Source organism: Schistocerca gregaria, chromosome 2 (genome assembly GCF_023897955.1).
Source record: "Schistocerca gregaria isolate iqSchGreg1 chromosome 2, iqSchGreg1.2, whole genome shotgun sequence".
In the NCBI taxonomy this organism is placed as follows: Eukaryota; Metazoa; Arthropoda; class Insecta; order Orthoptera; family Acrididae; genus Schistocerca; species Schistocerca gregaria.
In genome coordinates, this window is record NC_064921.1 from 1,044,901,479 (window position 1) to 1,044,916,121 (window position 14,643).

Below are 14,643 nucleotides of genomic sequence, written 5' to 3' on the forward strand. Positions count from 1 at the left end.
TTGTAGGAAGAGTATAAATACTTGACCTTGAGTATTGTTAGGGCAGATAAGTGTTGGACCCACTAGAGGACAGATCTGTGTGTACAGTTGAGATAAGTTCTTGGTGCATGATTCAGGTTTGGATTTACAATAGAGCAGCTCATGTGTTGGACATTGTCTAAAACAGTGTATTAGACCAGTGCAGTGACAGATTATTTTTGAGTGTTAAACAATTTGATTTAATATCACAAAAGGCAGAATGCTATGTGACTTTATATTCGTACTTTGTTGAGTATTAGTGTTGAACAATGCAATGGATCTCACACAAGCATTTCTATCAGATTATTGCATCTGGACTATTTAATATCAGCAGTGTAGTATGTGCTAACATCGGTTAGCTGTAGTAGTAACAACGAGGCTTATTACACCAAAGATTGATCATCAGCTCATAAGAATACAGTTTTTGAAGTGAATAAATCTACATACTTTACTTTAGTTGTGACTTACATCATTGTAGTGAAATCCATTATGGTATCCTGTATTTACTGAACAAGCATATTCTATCTCATGTATGCAGTTGTTGAGGAACACTGAAGGCAAGATATTCACATGGAATTTAAACCGTTTTTAACCACTCACTAACTGGTGGGACATGACAGACTGAATACTATCTGGCTTTGTTGTGAGTACAAAATGTGGTTTTGGAAGTATATAAATGGGGTAGAGATGAATGGAGAATCATTCAAGCAACAATATAGGCTGCCAATATGGAAATCAACTGAGATAAGTGACTGTGGCAAAGGGCATATTTTTTATAGCAGAAAGATCTCAGAATTGGTGAAGTCAGTTGGCTGTTCATGTGCTACTATAAAGAGGATCTACAGAAAATGATTCGATGGTGACATCTCAAGTAGGCAATAAGGTGTTGAATGCCCACACATCATCTTAAAATGTGGAGGTAAACAACTTGGCTACTCTGTAAAGCAGGGGAGGCAATGATCTGTGGCAGATCTGGAGACAGCACAATTTTTGTGGAGGCAAAAGTGCTTTGTACCATACCATTCAGGTCGATCACCGTGGGCGGATGCGACACTATCCCGGCAAATGGCAGTTTGCACCATGCACGGCATCACTTACACAGATTATTGGAGACAGTGTTATATTACCTGTTATCGGGGAGCATTAGTGTGGACTTCCATGAGATCTATGGTAGTGATTGAAGACACCATAATAGTAAGGAATACGAGAACATTATTGTGGGTCACCTACATTCCTTCATGTGAGGACAGTGACACCATCCAATCAGATAACTGTCCATGTCACAAGGCCAGAATTGTGCTCCTGCAGTTCGAGGTCACCATATTTGCCTAATCTAAACACGATGGAAATCATCTGGGGTACTACCAGGTGCCAGCTCCACACCCAAAAACAACCGACCCAGAATTTACAGGAATTGCATGATCTTTGTGTAAACTTCTGGTTCCACATACCTCTGGAAACCTAACAAGGACCTGTGAAATGCGTGACTCACAGAATAACTGCTATATTGTGTTCCAAAGATTGACCAACATGCTATAAAGCAGGTGATCATAATGCTTTTGTTCATCAGTGTGTAGTCATGATGGTCGATATATAACTATATTACATCAATACAAATTGTTTAAAACTTATAAATTTATTGGCATAACAGAAACTATAAATATTTTTCAAGTAAATTATACATGATGATCTTGGAAAATGTTTGGCATACACCATTTAAAACAATAGGGTGCTTTTTTGCACAACATGTTTTACTGTATAAAAATATTTAAACACAATCTAATATTTTTTTAAATGAGAAAACAAGGCAAACTCTAATTGCGACAAAGAATTTTTTATTTGCCAGCATAAAAATCAAATATCAAAACTATCTTTTCAAAATCAGAAACATTTATAAGTAGATTTGTTATTAATGCTGTAAGATGATGGTGCTAGAATAATCAATTTAAAATACACTGAAGTGCCAAAGAAACTGGTATACGGATGTGTATTCAAATACAGAGATATGTAAATAAGCAGAATACGGCACTGCAGTCGGCAGTGCCTATATAAGACAAGAAGTGGCTGGTGCAGTTGTTAGATTGGTTACTGTTGCTACAGTGGCAGGTTATCAAGATTTAAATGAGTTAGAAAGTGGCATAGTAGTCGGCGCACGAGCGATGGGACACAGCATCTCCGAGGTAGTGATGAAGTGGGGATTTTCCCATACAGCCATTTCACAAGTGTATGATGAATATCAGGAATCTGGTAAAACATCAAATCTTCAACATTGCTACAGCTGGAAAAGATCCTGCAAGAATGGGACCAACAATGATTGAAGAGAATCATTCAACATGACAGAAGTGCAACCCTTCTGCAAGTTGCTGCAGATTTCAATGCTGGGCCATCAACAAGTGTCAGTGTGTGAATCATTCAATGAAACATCATTGTTATGGGCTTTCAGAGCTGATGGCCCACTCGTGTACCCTTGATGACTGCATGACACAAAGCTCTGTGCCTCATCTTGGTCTGTCAACACTGACATTGGACTGTTGATGACAGGAAACATGCTGCCTGGTCAGATGAATCTTGTTTCAAATTGTATCGAGTGGTTGGACATGTACGGGTATGGAGACAACCTCATAAATCCATGGACCCTGCATGTCAGCAGAGGACTGTTCAAGCAGGTGGAGGCTCTGTAATGATGTGAGGCATGTGCAGCGTGAGTGATGTGGGATCCCTGATAATGTCTAGATACGACTCTGACAGGTGACACATACGTAAGCATCCTTTCTGATCACCTGCATCCGTTCATGTCCATTGCGCATTCCGATGGACTTGGGCGATTCCAGCAAGGCAATGCAACCCCCCACACATCCATAATTGCTACAGAGTGGCTCCTGGAACACTCTTCTGAGTTTAAACACTTCTGCTGGCCACCAAACTCCCCTGATATGAATATTATTGCTTTGCAACGTGCAGTTCAGAAGAGATCTCCAATCCCCCATACGATGGATTTATGGATAGCCCTGCAGGATTCATGGTGTCAAATCCCTCCAGCTCTACATCAGACATTAGTCAAGTCCATGCAGCATCATGTTGTGGTACTTCTGTGTACTCATGTAGACCCTACATGATATTAGGTAGGTGTACCAGTTCCTTTGACTCTTCAGTATATAATCTCCACTGTTAGTTGAGAGATGAGCAACAGAAATAATCAGCAGTGCAGGAAAATGAGATCATTATATTACTTATCTAAAAATTTATAGCTCACAGTTCACTGTTGTAAATTAGAAAGCTAATTGATAATAGGGCTACATTCCCTGGAAAAAAAGAAAAAAAATTCTTTTATGTTTTCTGCAGTAACCCTAGCTACACAGACAAAAACACTATACTGTTGATCCTTAAAGAGAATGTGTGTAATCAACAGACTATATTCAACAAAAAAGCAGGTAATTCTGTATTTGAATTGGTATACATAAAGTAAGCACATGCTAAGGCTTGGACTCAGTTTCCCTTACAAAAGGTTGTAGTTGTTCAGTAGACAATGTCTAACCACATTAATTTGTTTACAATACACATAAACCAATCCTAGCAATTAGTAGAATGAGAGGCAACTTCCAGCAAGAATGCATGACAAGATACTGACAAAAACTCATTGTAACATCCTTATAAATTGTTCAGTGTTTCAGTTATGACAATAACAAATTAATTGTACAGTATCTGAGTACGCTGTTTGTTTAAATCCATAACATGCAGTTCATTGCTGCCCTTACTTCTGCAGAGTTATGCAGATTGCCCTTACAGATATATCCAAAATCCTTAAACCAGTATTCGTTCATTATGTTCAGCACAATAGGCTGATATTAGTTTGTGAGATGTTTCAGCATCTTATAACTGGGTTTCCAAGCCAGTCACAATGAAACTTTGAGAACAGGTGCAGTTTTAATCCAAATGTTAGGAGAAGCATCTAGCATCTGCTTGTACAGTTGAAATTTTTGCTCCATGTACTTTGAGTATTATAACTGTTCATTAATAATGAAACAGTCCCAAATTAACATAAATGGTCATAAAGATTGGCAATGTTTATCCGACAAATCAGTTCAAAGCAAATACTTCACAGCTTTCTTTTTGTGGAAAGTAAGTGTGTAACACATTTGATTTATCTACTGATATTGTCACTGTTGTAATGACAGACACTTTTGTACTTAGGCTTTTGAGAAGAAAGTGAATATATTATTGGTTTTTAGCTTTGCACATACTACTACTTAATAACGTATTTTGTCCTTATTTCAATTGTGTTGGAAAGCAGTTGGCATGTATTTTGACTAGAACTAATATAAATATGTCTTCAGTTTCAGCACACATTTTGCTAATCTCATTTCTCAAAGCATAATACTGATTCATACTTAAACATTTGCACTTGAGGAAGCTCCATTTTCAAGTTAATGAGGATTCTTGTAAGCTTCTTGTGGTAGTCATCCTGTACTAACAAAACTGAGTTCAGAAATACCGTTACGTGCAGCCATGTACTTTTTGTGAGCTGTGAAACAAAACACAAATTAATTCACATATTTGAGCTTTTTTGTACTTGCATATACAGGAAATATTTTAAACCTCTAATAAATCAACTATATGATTAATGGAAAGTCTCATATAAAGATGTGAAACAAATACTAACAAAGAGATAGAGGGGCTGGCCAGTACTTACCTCTGCTCAGTACAGCTGGTAGATACACAAAAACTTGCACTCCAACACATCCTTTCATCCCGCCATCCCCCTGGACAGAACCTACGTTTACTCTTCAGTCTTCTCCTCTTTCCCTTTCCTCTTCAGTCATTCATGCATCTTTTCATCCTACATAGTTGTGTTTATCTTTATACTGTATACCTCTTTACTTCTATATGCATCCTCTTTGGTTTGAAGCTGGCACAGTACTTACAGTAGAATATCTTTGGCTTCCCTCTGACAACCATGCATCCATCCTTGCTACCCTCCCTGTTTTCCTTTCCCTGTTGCTTCATAACCTGGGTTGTGAGTAACTAAATCCACTTTCCCTTCTTCCCTTTCTTTCCCCTCTCTCCTCCCTGATGAAGGAACATTTATTCAGAAAGCTAGGAATGTAAGTTTTCGGTTGTTTTTTGTGTATTTATCGGCTGTACTGAGCTGAGGTAAATACTGGCCAGCCCCTCTATCTCTTTGTTAATAAATCAACTATAACAGTTAAAAACACATGACATGAAAATGTTACAAAAGACTGGCCCCTGACAAATAAGTATACCAGTCCTGTTGTAGGGAACTAGTGAACCCATCACCCACAGGGAAACCATTGCAGGCAGCCTCCAAAGTACTGGCAGGAAAACTATGTTTAAAGTACAGCAAACTAGAGTAAACAATGTACATGTGCTTGAAATCCTTTTCAGATACTTGAGTGTTATTAATCAGCGACAAGCAGTTACAGAATTGAAAAAATTACAAACAACTGTGGAAGTAGATCTTACCTCTGATAAGACTCTCCAGTTCATTCTCATCATGATAAACAACAAATTCTGTTGGATGTAGTCCTTGGAACATCTTCACTATACTTGGCTTTAGTTTATAGAAGAAAAGTGGCTGTTGTCTTTTGCTGAAGTCATGTGTAAGGCAGTCAATCACCTGTAAGTAGTGGACAACTAAATTTCTTTCATTCTGAGATGAGGTCACTGGTACATTGTGCTATCACATTAGGCTAAAACAACATACTTATTGTGATGAACATAACAGGCAGCATAAAGCACAAAATTACTTATCATTTCAAGTAGCAAAACCAAGTCCTAACAGAACATAGGTGTTTTACCCTGGGTTTCTGTTTAATGTGAGACATTATAGCTTAATTGGGTATACATATTCCCATTAAAGTGGCACTTCCTGTGAAGACAAAGTAAAAATAAGAAATTAATTTAATGTGGGTAACTCCTAGACAGAATATAATTAATACAGCAACAAAAGAACAGAGAGTGTGTGTGTGTGTGTGTGTGTGTGTGTGTGTGTGTGTGTGTGTGTGTGTGTGTGTGACATCTCTCCCTCTTCTTGTGTGGGGTTTACTCAATCACATACTGCCACCTTACTTTCAGGTACTCAGTTTGTGATTGACTGGATGGACAGCAGAGTTTTATGCTAATGTTTTGGCCATTGCTGCATGCGGCTTTTGTCAGGCTGATGATCCATTGGCACATTCAGATCTGATATTTCGTCATCTTTGTAGTATCAATTGCCAAGAATGTTATTGAGCCTGTTTTTTGATTTGATGATAGGAGTGAGAAGCCAGGAGTTGATTGTTATTGCTAGCATTCATGAGGCTGCCCTATTGGGGATGACAATAAACAGTGCATTGTCACAGCCACCAACAAGAACTTTGGTAGTAGTACTACTGTAGTTTGTCACTGTACTCACCTACTTCTCATCCATCAATATTAGTCAGTAACTCTCAATAAATGGGAGCTGACCCTACCACCCACACCTCCCACAGAATCAAAAATAGAGTTCAGTAACGATTGAATAGAGTTAGGATGAAATGTTAGAAAATGAGATTTTTATATTTTACCAGTCCAATACGTTACCATGATGAATGGCACTTGCAACAACAGCCAAAATAGTAGTCTGTATAGCAACACACCTAGAGAGTCACACGCTCAGACAAATTTTATTGAAGACTAGCAGAGTACGCGGCATGGTCCAGGTACGTATTTATTCCAGTCATCTATTAATCCACCTCCTCCTTCCACCTTTCTCTGTCCACCTTCTCCACCCCTCACTATCAATCTCCTTCTGCCCCTCTCTCTGTCCATCTCCTCCACCCCCTCTCTATTCATCTCCTTCTGCTTCCTCTCTCTGTCAATCTGTTACTCCCCCCTATGTCCAGCTGTTCCTTCGCTCTCTGTCCATGTTCATCTCTCCCTTCTCATTCCATCTCCTCCTCCATCTCCTCCTCCTCCTCCTCCTCCTCTTCTCTTTGTCAGTCTCTTCCTCCCCCTCTCTTTGCCAATCTTCTCCTCCCCCTCTGGCAAGGAAAGCATTTCTGAAGAAGAGAAATTCGTTAACATCAAGTATAGATTTAAGAAGTCAGGAAATCTTTTCTGAAAGTATTTTAATATCAAGTATAGATTTAAGAAGTCAGGAAATCTTTTCTGAAAGAATTTCTATGGAGTGTAGCCATGTATGGAAACGAAACATGGACAATAAATAGTTTAGACAAGAAAAGAATAGAATCTTTCGAAATGTGGTGCTACAGAAGAATTCCAAAGATTAAATGGGTAGATCACATAACTAATGTAGAGGTACTGAACAGAATTGGGGAGAAGAGGAATTTGTAGCACAACATGACTAAGGGAAGGCATCGGTTGGTAGGACACATCCTGAGGCATCAAGGGGTCACCAATTTAGTATTGGAGGGAAGCGTGGAGGGTAACAATTGTAGAGGGAGACCAAGAGAGGAATACACTAAGCAGATCAGAAGCATATAGAGTGTAGCAGTTACTCGGAACTGGAGAAGCTTGCACAGGATAGAGTAGCATGGAGAGCTGCATCAAACCAGTATCTGAACTGACGACAACAACAACAACAGAAACAATAGGAAGAAAAGACAGTAAGACAGTTAATTTTAAAAACAAAATACAGAAAGTGCTTAATGTCTTTTTGAAAATGCACTGCAGTCAAGCAGATTAAGTGTAATAGAGCCATCTGTTAGGCTTTACAGAAATTGCTATCACGTGAAAGACAGAATGATATAGAAAAAATTTTAAAAACAGCTGTAGAATCCATAAAATATTTGCATGAATGTAACTTCAATAGCACATATCTATGAGATTAGAAGAAAATGTTGTTTGAAAACTAGAAGCAGGGAAAATATAGTAAAAAATAGAAGAATCAAAATTCCACAAGCAGTGGATTGAAACCATTGAAAGAATTTTTGTTACGTAGTTGTAAGTGTTCATTGAGGATAAGGCCAATGTTCTTAGAAATATGCTTGAAAATCTCCAACTATTTGAGTACACTGAGGCTATGACCTTTCCTTTCCATATGTAAACTGGAAATGTCTTTAACAGGTTTCAATTTGTTCCTTGTATCTGACACTAAAAGACCTTCCAATTTGTCCTATATAATAAATGAGACACATATCACAAGTGATTTTACACACTCCTGAATAATTCATCTTAACAGTGGACTAGAGATTGTGAATCCAATGTTTTTGGAAATTGTTGCTTTTCGCAGAATAGGCAACTTTGAATCCATATTTATTAATCAGTAGATGACAAATTTTATATGAAATATGGCCAAAAAATGAAATGATAAACCATTTTCAATTCAGTTTGGATTTCATAGAAATGTTGGAACACGTGAAGCAATACTGACCCTATGACTTATCTTAGAAAATAGATTAAGAAAAGGCAAACCTACATTTGTAGCATTTGTAGACTTGGAGAGAGCTTTTGACAATTTTGACTGGAATACTCTCTTTCAAATTCTAAAGGTGGCAGAGGTAAAATACAGGGAGCAAAAGGCTATTTACAATTTGTACAGAAACCAGATGGCAGTTATAAAGAGTCGAGGGGTATGAAAGGGAAGCAGTGGTTGGGAAGGGAGTGAGACAGGGTTGTAGCCTCTCCGTGATGTTATTCAATCTGTATATTGAGCAATCATTAAAGGAAGTGAAAGAAAAATTTGGAGCAGGTATTAAAATCCATGGAGAAGAAATAAAAACTTTAAGGTTCGCCAATGACATTGTAATTCTGTCAGAGACAGCAAAGGACTTGGAAGAGCAGTTGAACAGAATCGACAGTGTCTTGAAAGGAGGATATAACATGAACATAAACAAATGCAGAAGGAGGTTAATGAAATGTAGTCAAATTAAGTCGAGTGGTGTTGAGGGAATTAGATTAGGAAATGAGACACTGAAAGTAGTAAAGGAGTTTTGCTATTTGGGGAGCAAAATAACTGATGATGGTTGAAGTAGAGAGGATATAAAATGTAGACTGGCAATGGCAAGGAAAGTGTTTCTGAAGAAGAGAAATTTGCTAACATCAAGTATAGGTTTAAGTGTCAGGAAATATTTTCTGGAAGTATTTGTATTGAGTGTAGCCATATATGGAAATGAAACATGGACAAAAAAATAGTTTGGACAAGAAGAGAATAGAAGCTTCGAAATGTGGTGCTACAGAAGAATGCTGAAGATTAGATGGGTAGATAACACAACTAATGACGAGCTATTGAATATGATTGGGGAGAAGAGGAGTTTGTGGCACAACTTGACTAGAAGAAGGGATCGGTTGGTAGGACATGTTCTGAGGCATCAAAGGATCACCAATTTAGTATTGGAGGGCAGGGTGGAGGGTAAAAATCGTAGAGGGAGACCAAGTGATGACTACACTAAGCAGATTCAGAAGGATGTAGGCTGCAGTAGGCACTGGGAGATGAAGGAGCTTGCACAGGATAGAGTAGCATGGAGAGCTAAATCAAACCAGTCTCAGGACTGAAGACCACAACAACTACAACAACTGTCAGGAATAGTACTGTTGCCTAAAGTGATCACTTCAGAGGCCGTTTTCACTTTGAACATCTTGTCAGCTAATGTGGGATAATAGCCATTATAAATTGCAAATAGATTTTATTATGTTCATCTCTTCATTAAGCTTATCAGGTGATGAACGTACAGAGACTACACGATGAATGGCTGAATAGAAAAATGCTTTCTTACAGGAATGAGGATGCACTGAACTAGTGGACACAGTTTGATCTGTATTAGTGGCTTTCCAAAAAATACAAAAAGAAAGTCTGTCATTGTCAATAGCAATATTGATTAAGCTGAGGTGGTTGTTTTCTAACTCATAAGTGAAGCTGTTTTTCTTTTTTTTCATGAAGACTATTAAAAATTTCAAACAAATGCTGAATTCCTTCCAGCAAATTAATGAAAATACCAGTCAAATGCCTGCCAGTGGGTGAAAAGTGTCATCTTGGTTAATGTGCTTTTTGTCATACTTAATCTTCTAAGTATTACTTTATAGTATTTAGCAAAATTTCATTCTGGTTAAGACACCTCTAGTATATATTGAAGTCTAGGTCAATGTACCTACCAGTCACATGTAACCAGTTGGCTGCACAATCCTATGTTGAAGCTAGTATACGGTTGCTGAGTAACAGCTGTGTTCAAAACAATTTCTACCAGCCCAAGTGTTTAAGGCTGTGTCAAAGTAGTTAAAGTATAAAGGCATAAGAAGAAAATGGTTACACACAGGTATTGCTATTAATTTTAATAAGGAAGGTGAAGAAAACGGACTTTTCCAGGTTATGTTAAATCCCATGCTAACATCAGACAGTGCATGTAGAATCCAAAACGTTTTCAGTATCTAGTTAAAAAAATTATTTCTGAGAAAAACATTGCTTTATACAAGAAAAAGAACAGATTAAATGAACAGGCCTACGTTATGTATCTTGAGCTCATTAAAATGTTTCCCATTCATTTTAATTTTTGTTTTGCTGCATTTTGGGATTTTATTAATGATTAATGATTAATAACTACAAGAATTACATTGCAGAAAACTCGAGAAGAAACTTGCTAATCTTCATCTTAAAAGCTAATCGTAATCTTAAAAGCTTTTTATCTGTAAAAAAAGCCTGGTCTGAGCAAAAATTTGTCAACAGAATTCTGAATAAGACTGAAATAGATTTTACACCAGAAGAAACTGCCTTGTTGGAAAAATGACTCAAATACAATGTAATGCCTAACCTATCAGATAAAAATGTTGTAGAAAATATAACTGTAGATGTTAAAATAGGCCTTGATAGTGTCAAAGTAGAAGCTTATTGACAAATGAGGGTAGCTCATCATGTATGTAGCATTTTTGAGAAACATGCACTTAAGAATTCCTGTCAATGTGATTGTGATAAGAAACCGATTAAAAACATAATTGTTAAGCTAAAAGAAAATGATGCCGTTATAACAAAGTCTGACAAAGGGAATCCTGTAATCAATGCTACTCAGAACAAACAGGTCTAAAACTCTACGATTTTTTGAGGAAAATAATGTTTATAAACTAGAAGAGATTCTGACCACCATGATACAAAAAGAAATTAGGCTTGCTGTTAACAGCACTATGCATTTGCTCAAACCATTTCATGGAAAACAGCTTATTAATATGAATCTACAGGCCCAAAATTGCGTTCCCAGTTTAAGGTACATAAAAGTCACCATCTGATACATACGATTGTGAACAGTATGAACAGTGCATGTCATGAGTTAGCAAGCTTTCTTCACGAAAAAATAAAAAATCCTTTGTTTTTCAAAAAAATTGTTCTGTTGTCAACAGTCAAAATCCAGTCACTAAAATCAAAGGTCTGCGGTGTGACCAAGATACTAAGTTGCTTTCATTAGATATTACGAACCTTCAAAGTAACATACCTGTTCAAACAAACGTTGATATCTTTGAAAAAACTTACATACTTTTAAAAAAGATATTTCAGATGAGTAAATCGCTGACCTAATTCATTTACTAATAACAGTAGTAAGATACAATTATTTTGTTTTCAATGGCAAATTATACCATCAGCCTAATGGCCTAGCAATGAGTAACCCACTGGCAGTCATGTTGGCTGATATTTTCATTGATTCACTGGAAGAGAAAGTCATCTATAATTTTTCAGCTGCTGATCTTGGTATTTTGTCTTATGCTTGGTACACAGATGACATTTTGATCATATACAGCAATTCCTGGGAAGGAATTTGACACTTGTCGGAAATTTTAACAGTCATCATGAAAAAAATCAGTTTCACTTGTGAGTTAGAAAATAACAACTGTCAGCGTAATTACTTGGACCTCAGTATTGCTGTCAACGACGATGGACTTTCTTTCCAGACACAAACCAAAATCCCGTTGAAGAAATTTCCACTTTACACAGAGAAAGGAAAGGTCATAGGCTTGATGTACTTGAAGAGCTGGAGATTTTCAAGCATATTTCTAAAAATGATGGTCTTATCCTCAGTGAACAGTAACAATTACATAACACAAATTTTTTCAATGTTTTCAATCTACTACTAGTGGAATTTTGATTCTTCTGTTTTTACTGTATTTTCTGTGCTTCTGATTTTCAAACATAATTTTCTTCTAATCTTATAAATATGTGCTACTGAAGTTACCTTCATGAAAATATTTTGTGGATTCTACACCTGTTTTTGAAATTTTTCCTATATCATTCTGTCCTGTACCTAATGGTAATTTCTAAAAAAAGCCTAACATATGGCACTATTATGCTTAATCTGCTTGACTATTGTGCACTTTCAAAAAGACAGTAAGCTCTCATTATGTTTAGTTTTTAAAATTGACTGTATTTTTTCTAATTATTCCTGTTATAATGTTTCAAAGGGGCACAGTTAGTGTCTGCATCTGATAGGTGGCGCAACTCATATTGTTTTCTTGCATGCAGTGTAAGCCATTGGGCAGTCAGTCTGATGTTGTTCCATGGGAATACATGGAAAAGGCTAGAATGTTTTATTTTACTTTTGATTTGAGCATAACTGCTCTAAATTCAGACCATTGCTTTTTAGCAATGTACTTTTATTAAAGTAACTATTATGTGCCATGAAAATTGTTGTCTTGCTTAATGTGTTTTTGTCATACCTAATGTTCTATGTATTATGTTATAGGATTTAGCAAAATTTCATTCTGATGAAGACACCCTAATAGGTGTTGAAACCTAGGTTAGTGTACCTACCAGTTATGTGCAACAGGTTGGCTGTACAATCCTATACTGAGGCTCTCAGATCCATTAAGTCATGGTGATGAGCATGCTGAGCAGCTGAACTGTGAGTGCCCCCATGGTGTACAATTCTTCTGTGTCAAAGGCAAAATTTCAGGTGTTGCCAACAGACACATTTAAAAATTACAAAAACCATACCTAGCTCTGACAACTGTTAGTGCCTTCCTCAGGCTGGAACCTAGGAACCTAAAGTTCCAGGTACATTAATCTCAATCTGGGACTTCCCCTCCATTCCAGCTTTTCCCAAATTGTTCCTCTTTACTCCCTAATAAAGGAACAAACAATTTTGAATGTTAAGTATTATTTATTCCATTTTTAAATGGTGGTTGCACTAAGAATTTTGCCTTCTGAAAGTAATAATAAGTGGCTGGCCAGTTTGTATCCTGGTATATTTACAACTGTTCCAAGCAGAATTTCAATTTGAATGCAGGATGTGCTGATCGTGGTTAGCACTTATTATTGTATCACCTTTAGTGCTCGTTATCAAAGAACCTCAAACCCAGGTGAACACACTTGGCAACCCTCAATTTGTTTGTACGCACGAGACATATGCTCCCATAGCACGCGCACATTGTCACTGGTTGTGGAATACAGCAATCCCATGAAATGTCCCCAGTGCCAAAAATCTGAGGGATTCTGGTCATGTGAATAAGAAGGCCACACTACTAGACAACCTCGACTCATTTGTGTTAGGTACTCCCATGTGAGGTGCAGAAACTGAGGCGGTTCCCCAGTTTGCAACATCCACATGTATTTGTTTCTATGAAAGGATAATATTCTCCAGTAGTATGACTAATTTCTTGTGCACAGACTGGTGACAAACAGCACCTAATAATTTACCAGTATCTGGTATGGTGCTGAGTGTGTTGCTACAATTTCTGCCCATACGCTGACACCAAAGTGAATCTAATGCCTCACTTCCATGATTGCCTGAGGATTTTTGTATATTTGCTCTCATGTAGTTACTGCTATTCTACGTCATGCAAAACTAAAATACAAACTGTAAGCAGTGTCTCTTTGTTTTTAGAAATGTAACCAGTGAAAGTATAATATAATTTATTACCTTGGCTGCAGTGTAGTCTGATACAAATATATGTGAACAATTAATTACAACAGGCATATCATTCCTCATGCTTTGCTTCACCACCAAGTTGCGTACATACTCAACAGAAGGAAAAATAAGACACCTATCTGGAGTAAGTTCTAGGTAGTCAGTGCCCTCTGGAGTCTGAAATGAATGAGAAATATATCATTAATGAGAATCTTAATAACCTGTTAAAATACTACAAGTAATTATTCATGGAAAAAGCGACTGTCTTTATAGAAAGTGCAAGAGTTATCACTTTTTGGTACAATATGTTCTTGTGCTGATTATTGGATAGATGAAAGTAAATGGAAATGGAAGAAAAATGTTAAATTCACCAGACATAAATTGAGGTTGGCAAATCTGAATTGGAACTTTGGAGAACAAATGTTATCTACAATAAAATCTTGCTTTGCATCATACACCAGAGCATCATTTACATCATATTTTATACTTTTTCTATCCCTCCCTTTCTAACATCCAAAATCCTCAAGATCCATCTATTTTATTGTCCCATTAACATTCAGTTGCCTAAAAGACCTGTCTGCTTATGTTCCTTTGACAGTATTTTCTTCTTTGAGTAGACTAGAATAGAAACTTTATTGTCACATGTCATATATGATCAGACCAGTTTAAAGCTACTTTTAATTGTAAGTATGTAGAATAATTACAGGTATTTTGTAATTTTAAGTACAAAAAAAATGATTTAAAAGAATCATGTTGAAAATAAAGTAAAATTAAGAATGAGTATTTATTAAAAGTACTTATTCAG

At 36.8% G+C, this 14,643-nt stretch overlaps 1 protein-coding gene across 3 annotated transcripts in view; it reads right to left on the reverse strand.

The window, feature by feature from the left end:
- Window positions 1-1,831: 1,831 nt before the first annotated feature.
- Window positions 1,832-14,643, reverse strand: part of LOC126335564 (sodium-independent sulfate anion transporter-like) — a 125,263-nt gene continuing 112,451 nt past the window's right edge. Inside the window, exons 11-13 of one of the 3 annotated variants that reach the window (XM_049998988.1) lie at window positions 13,851-14,015; window positions 5,500-5,653; window positions 1,832-4,540 (exon numbers count right to left, since the gene is read on the reverse strand). In XM_049998988.1, the coding sequence (XP_049854945.1) occupies window positions 4,476-4,540; window positions 5,500-5,653; window positions 13,851-14,015 (384 nt within the window). In that variant the 3' untranslated portion in view covers window positions 1,832-4,475. Of the gene's footprint in view, window positions 4,541-5,499; window positions 5,654-5,840; window positions 5,906-13,850; window positions 14,016-14,643 lie in introns of those variants that run through there. The other 2 variants (XM_049998989.1, XM_049998990.1) reach the window with 2 other exon arrangements.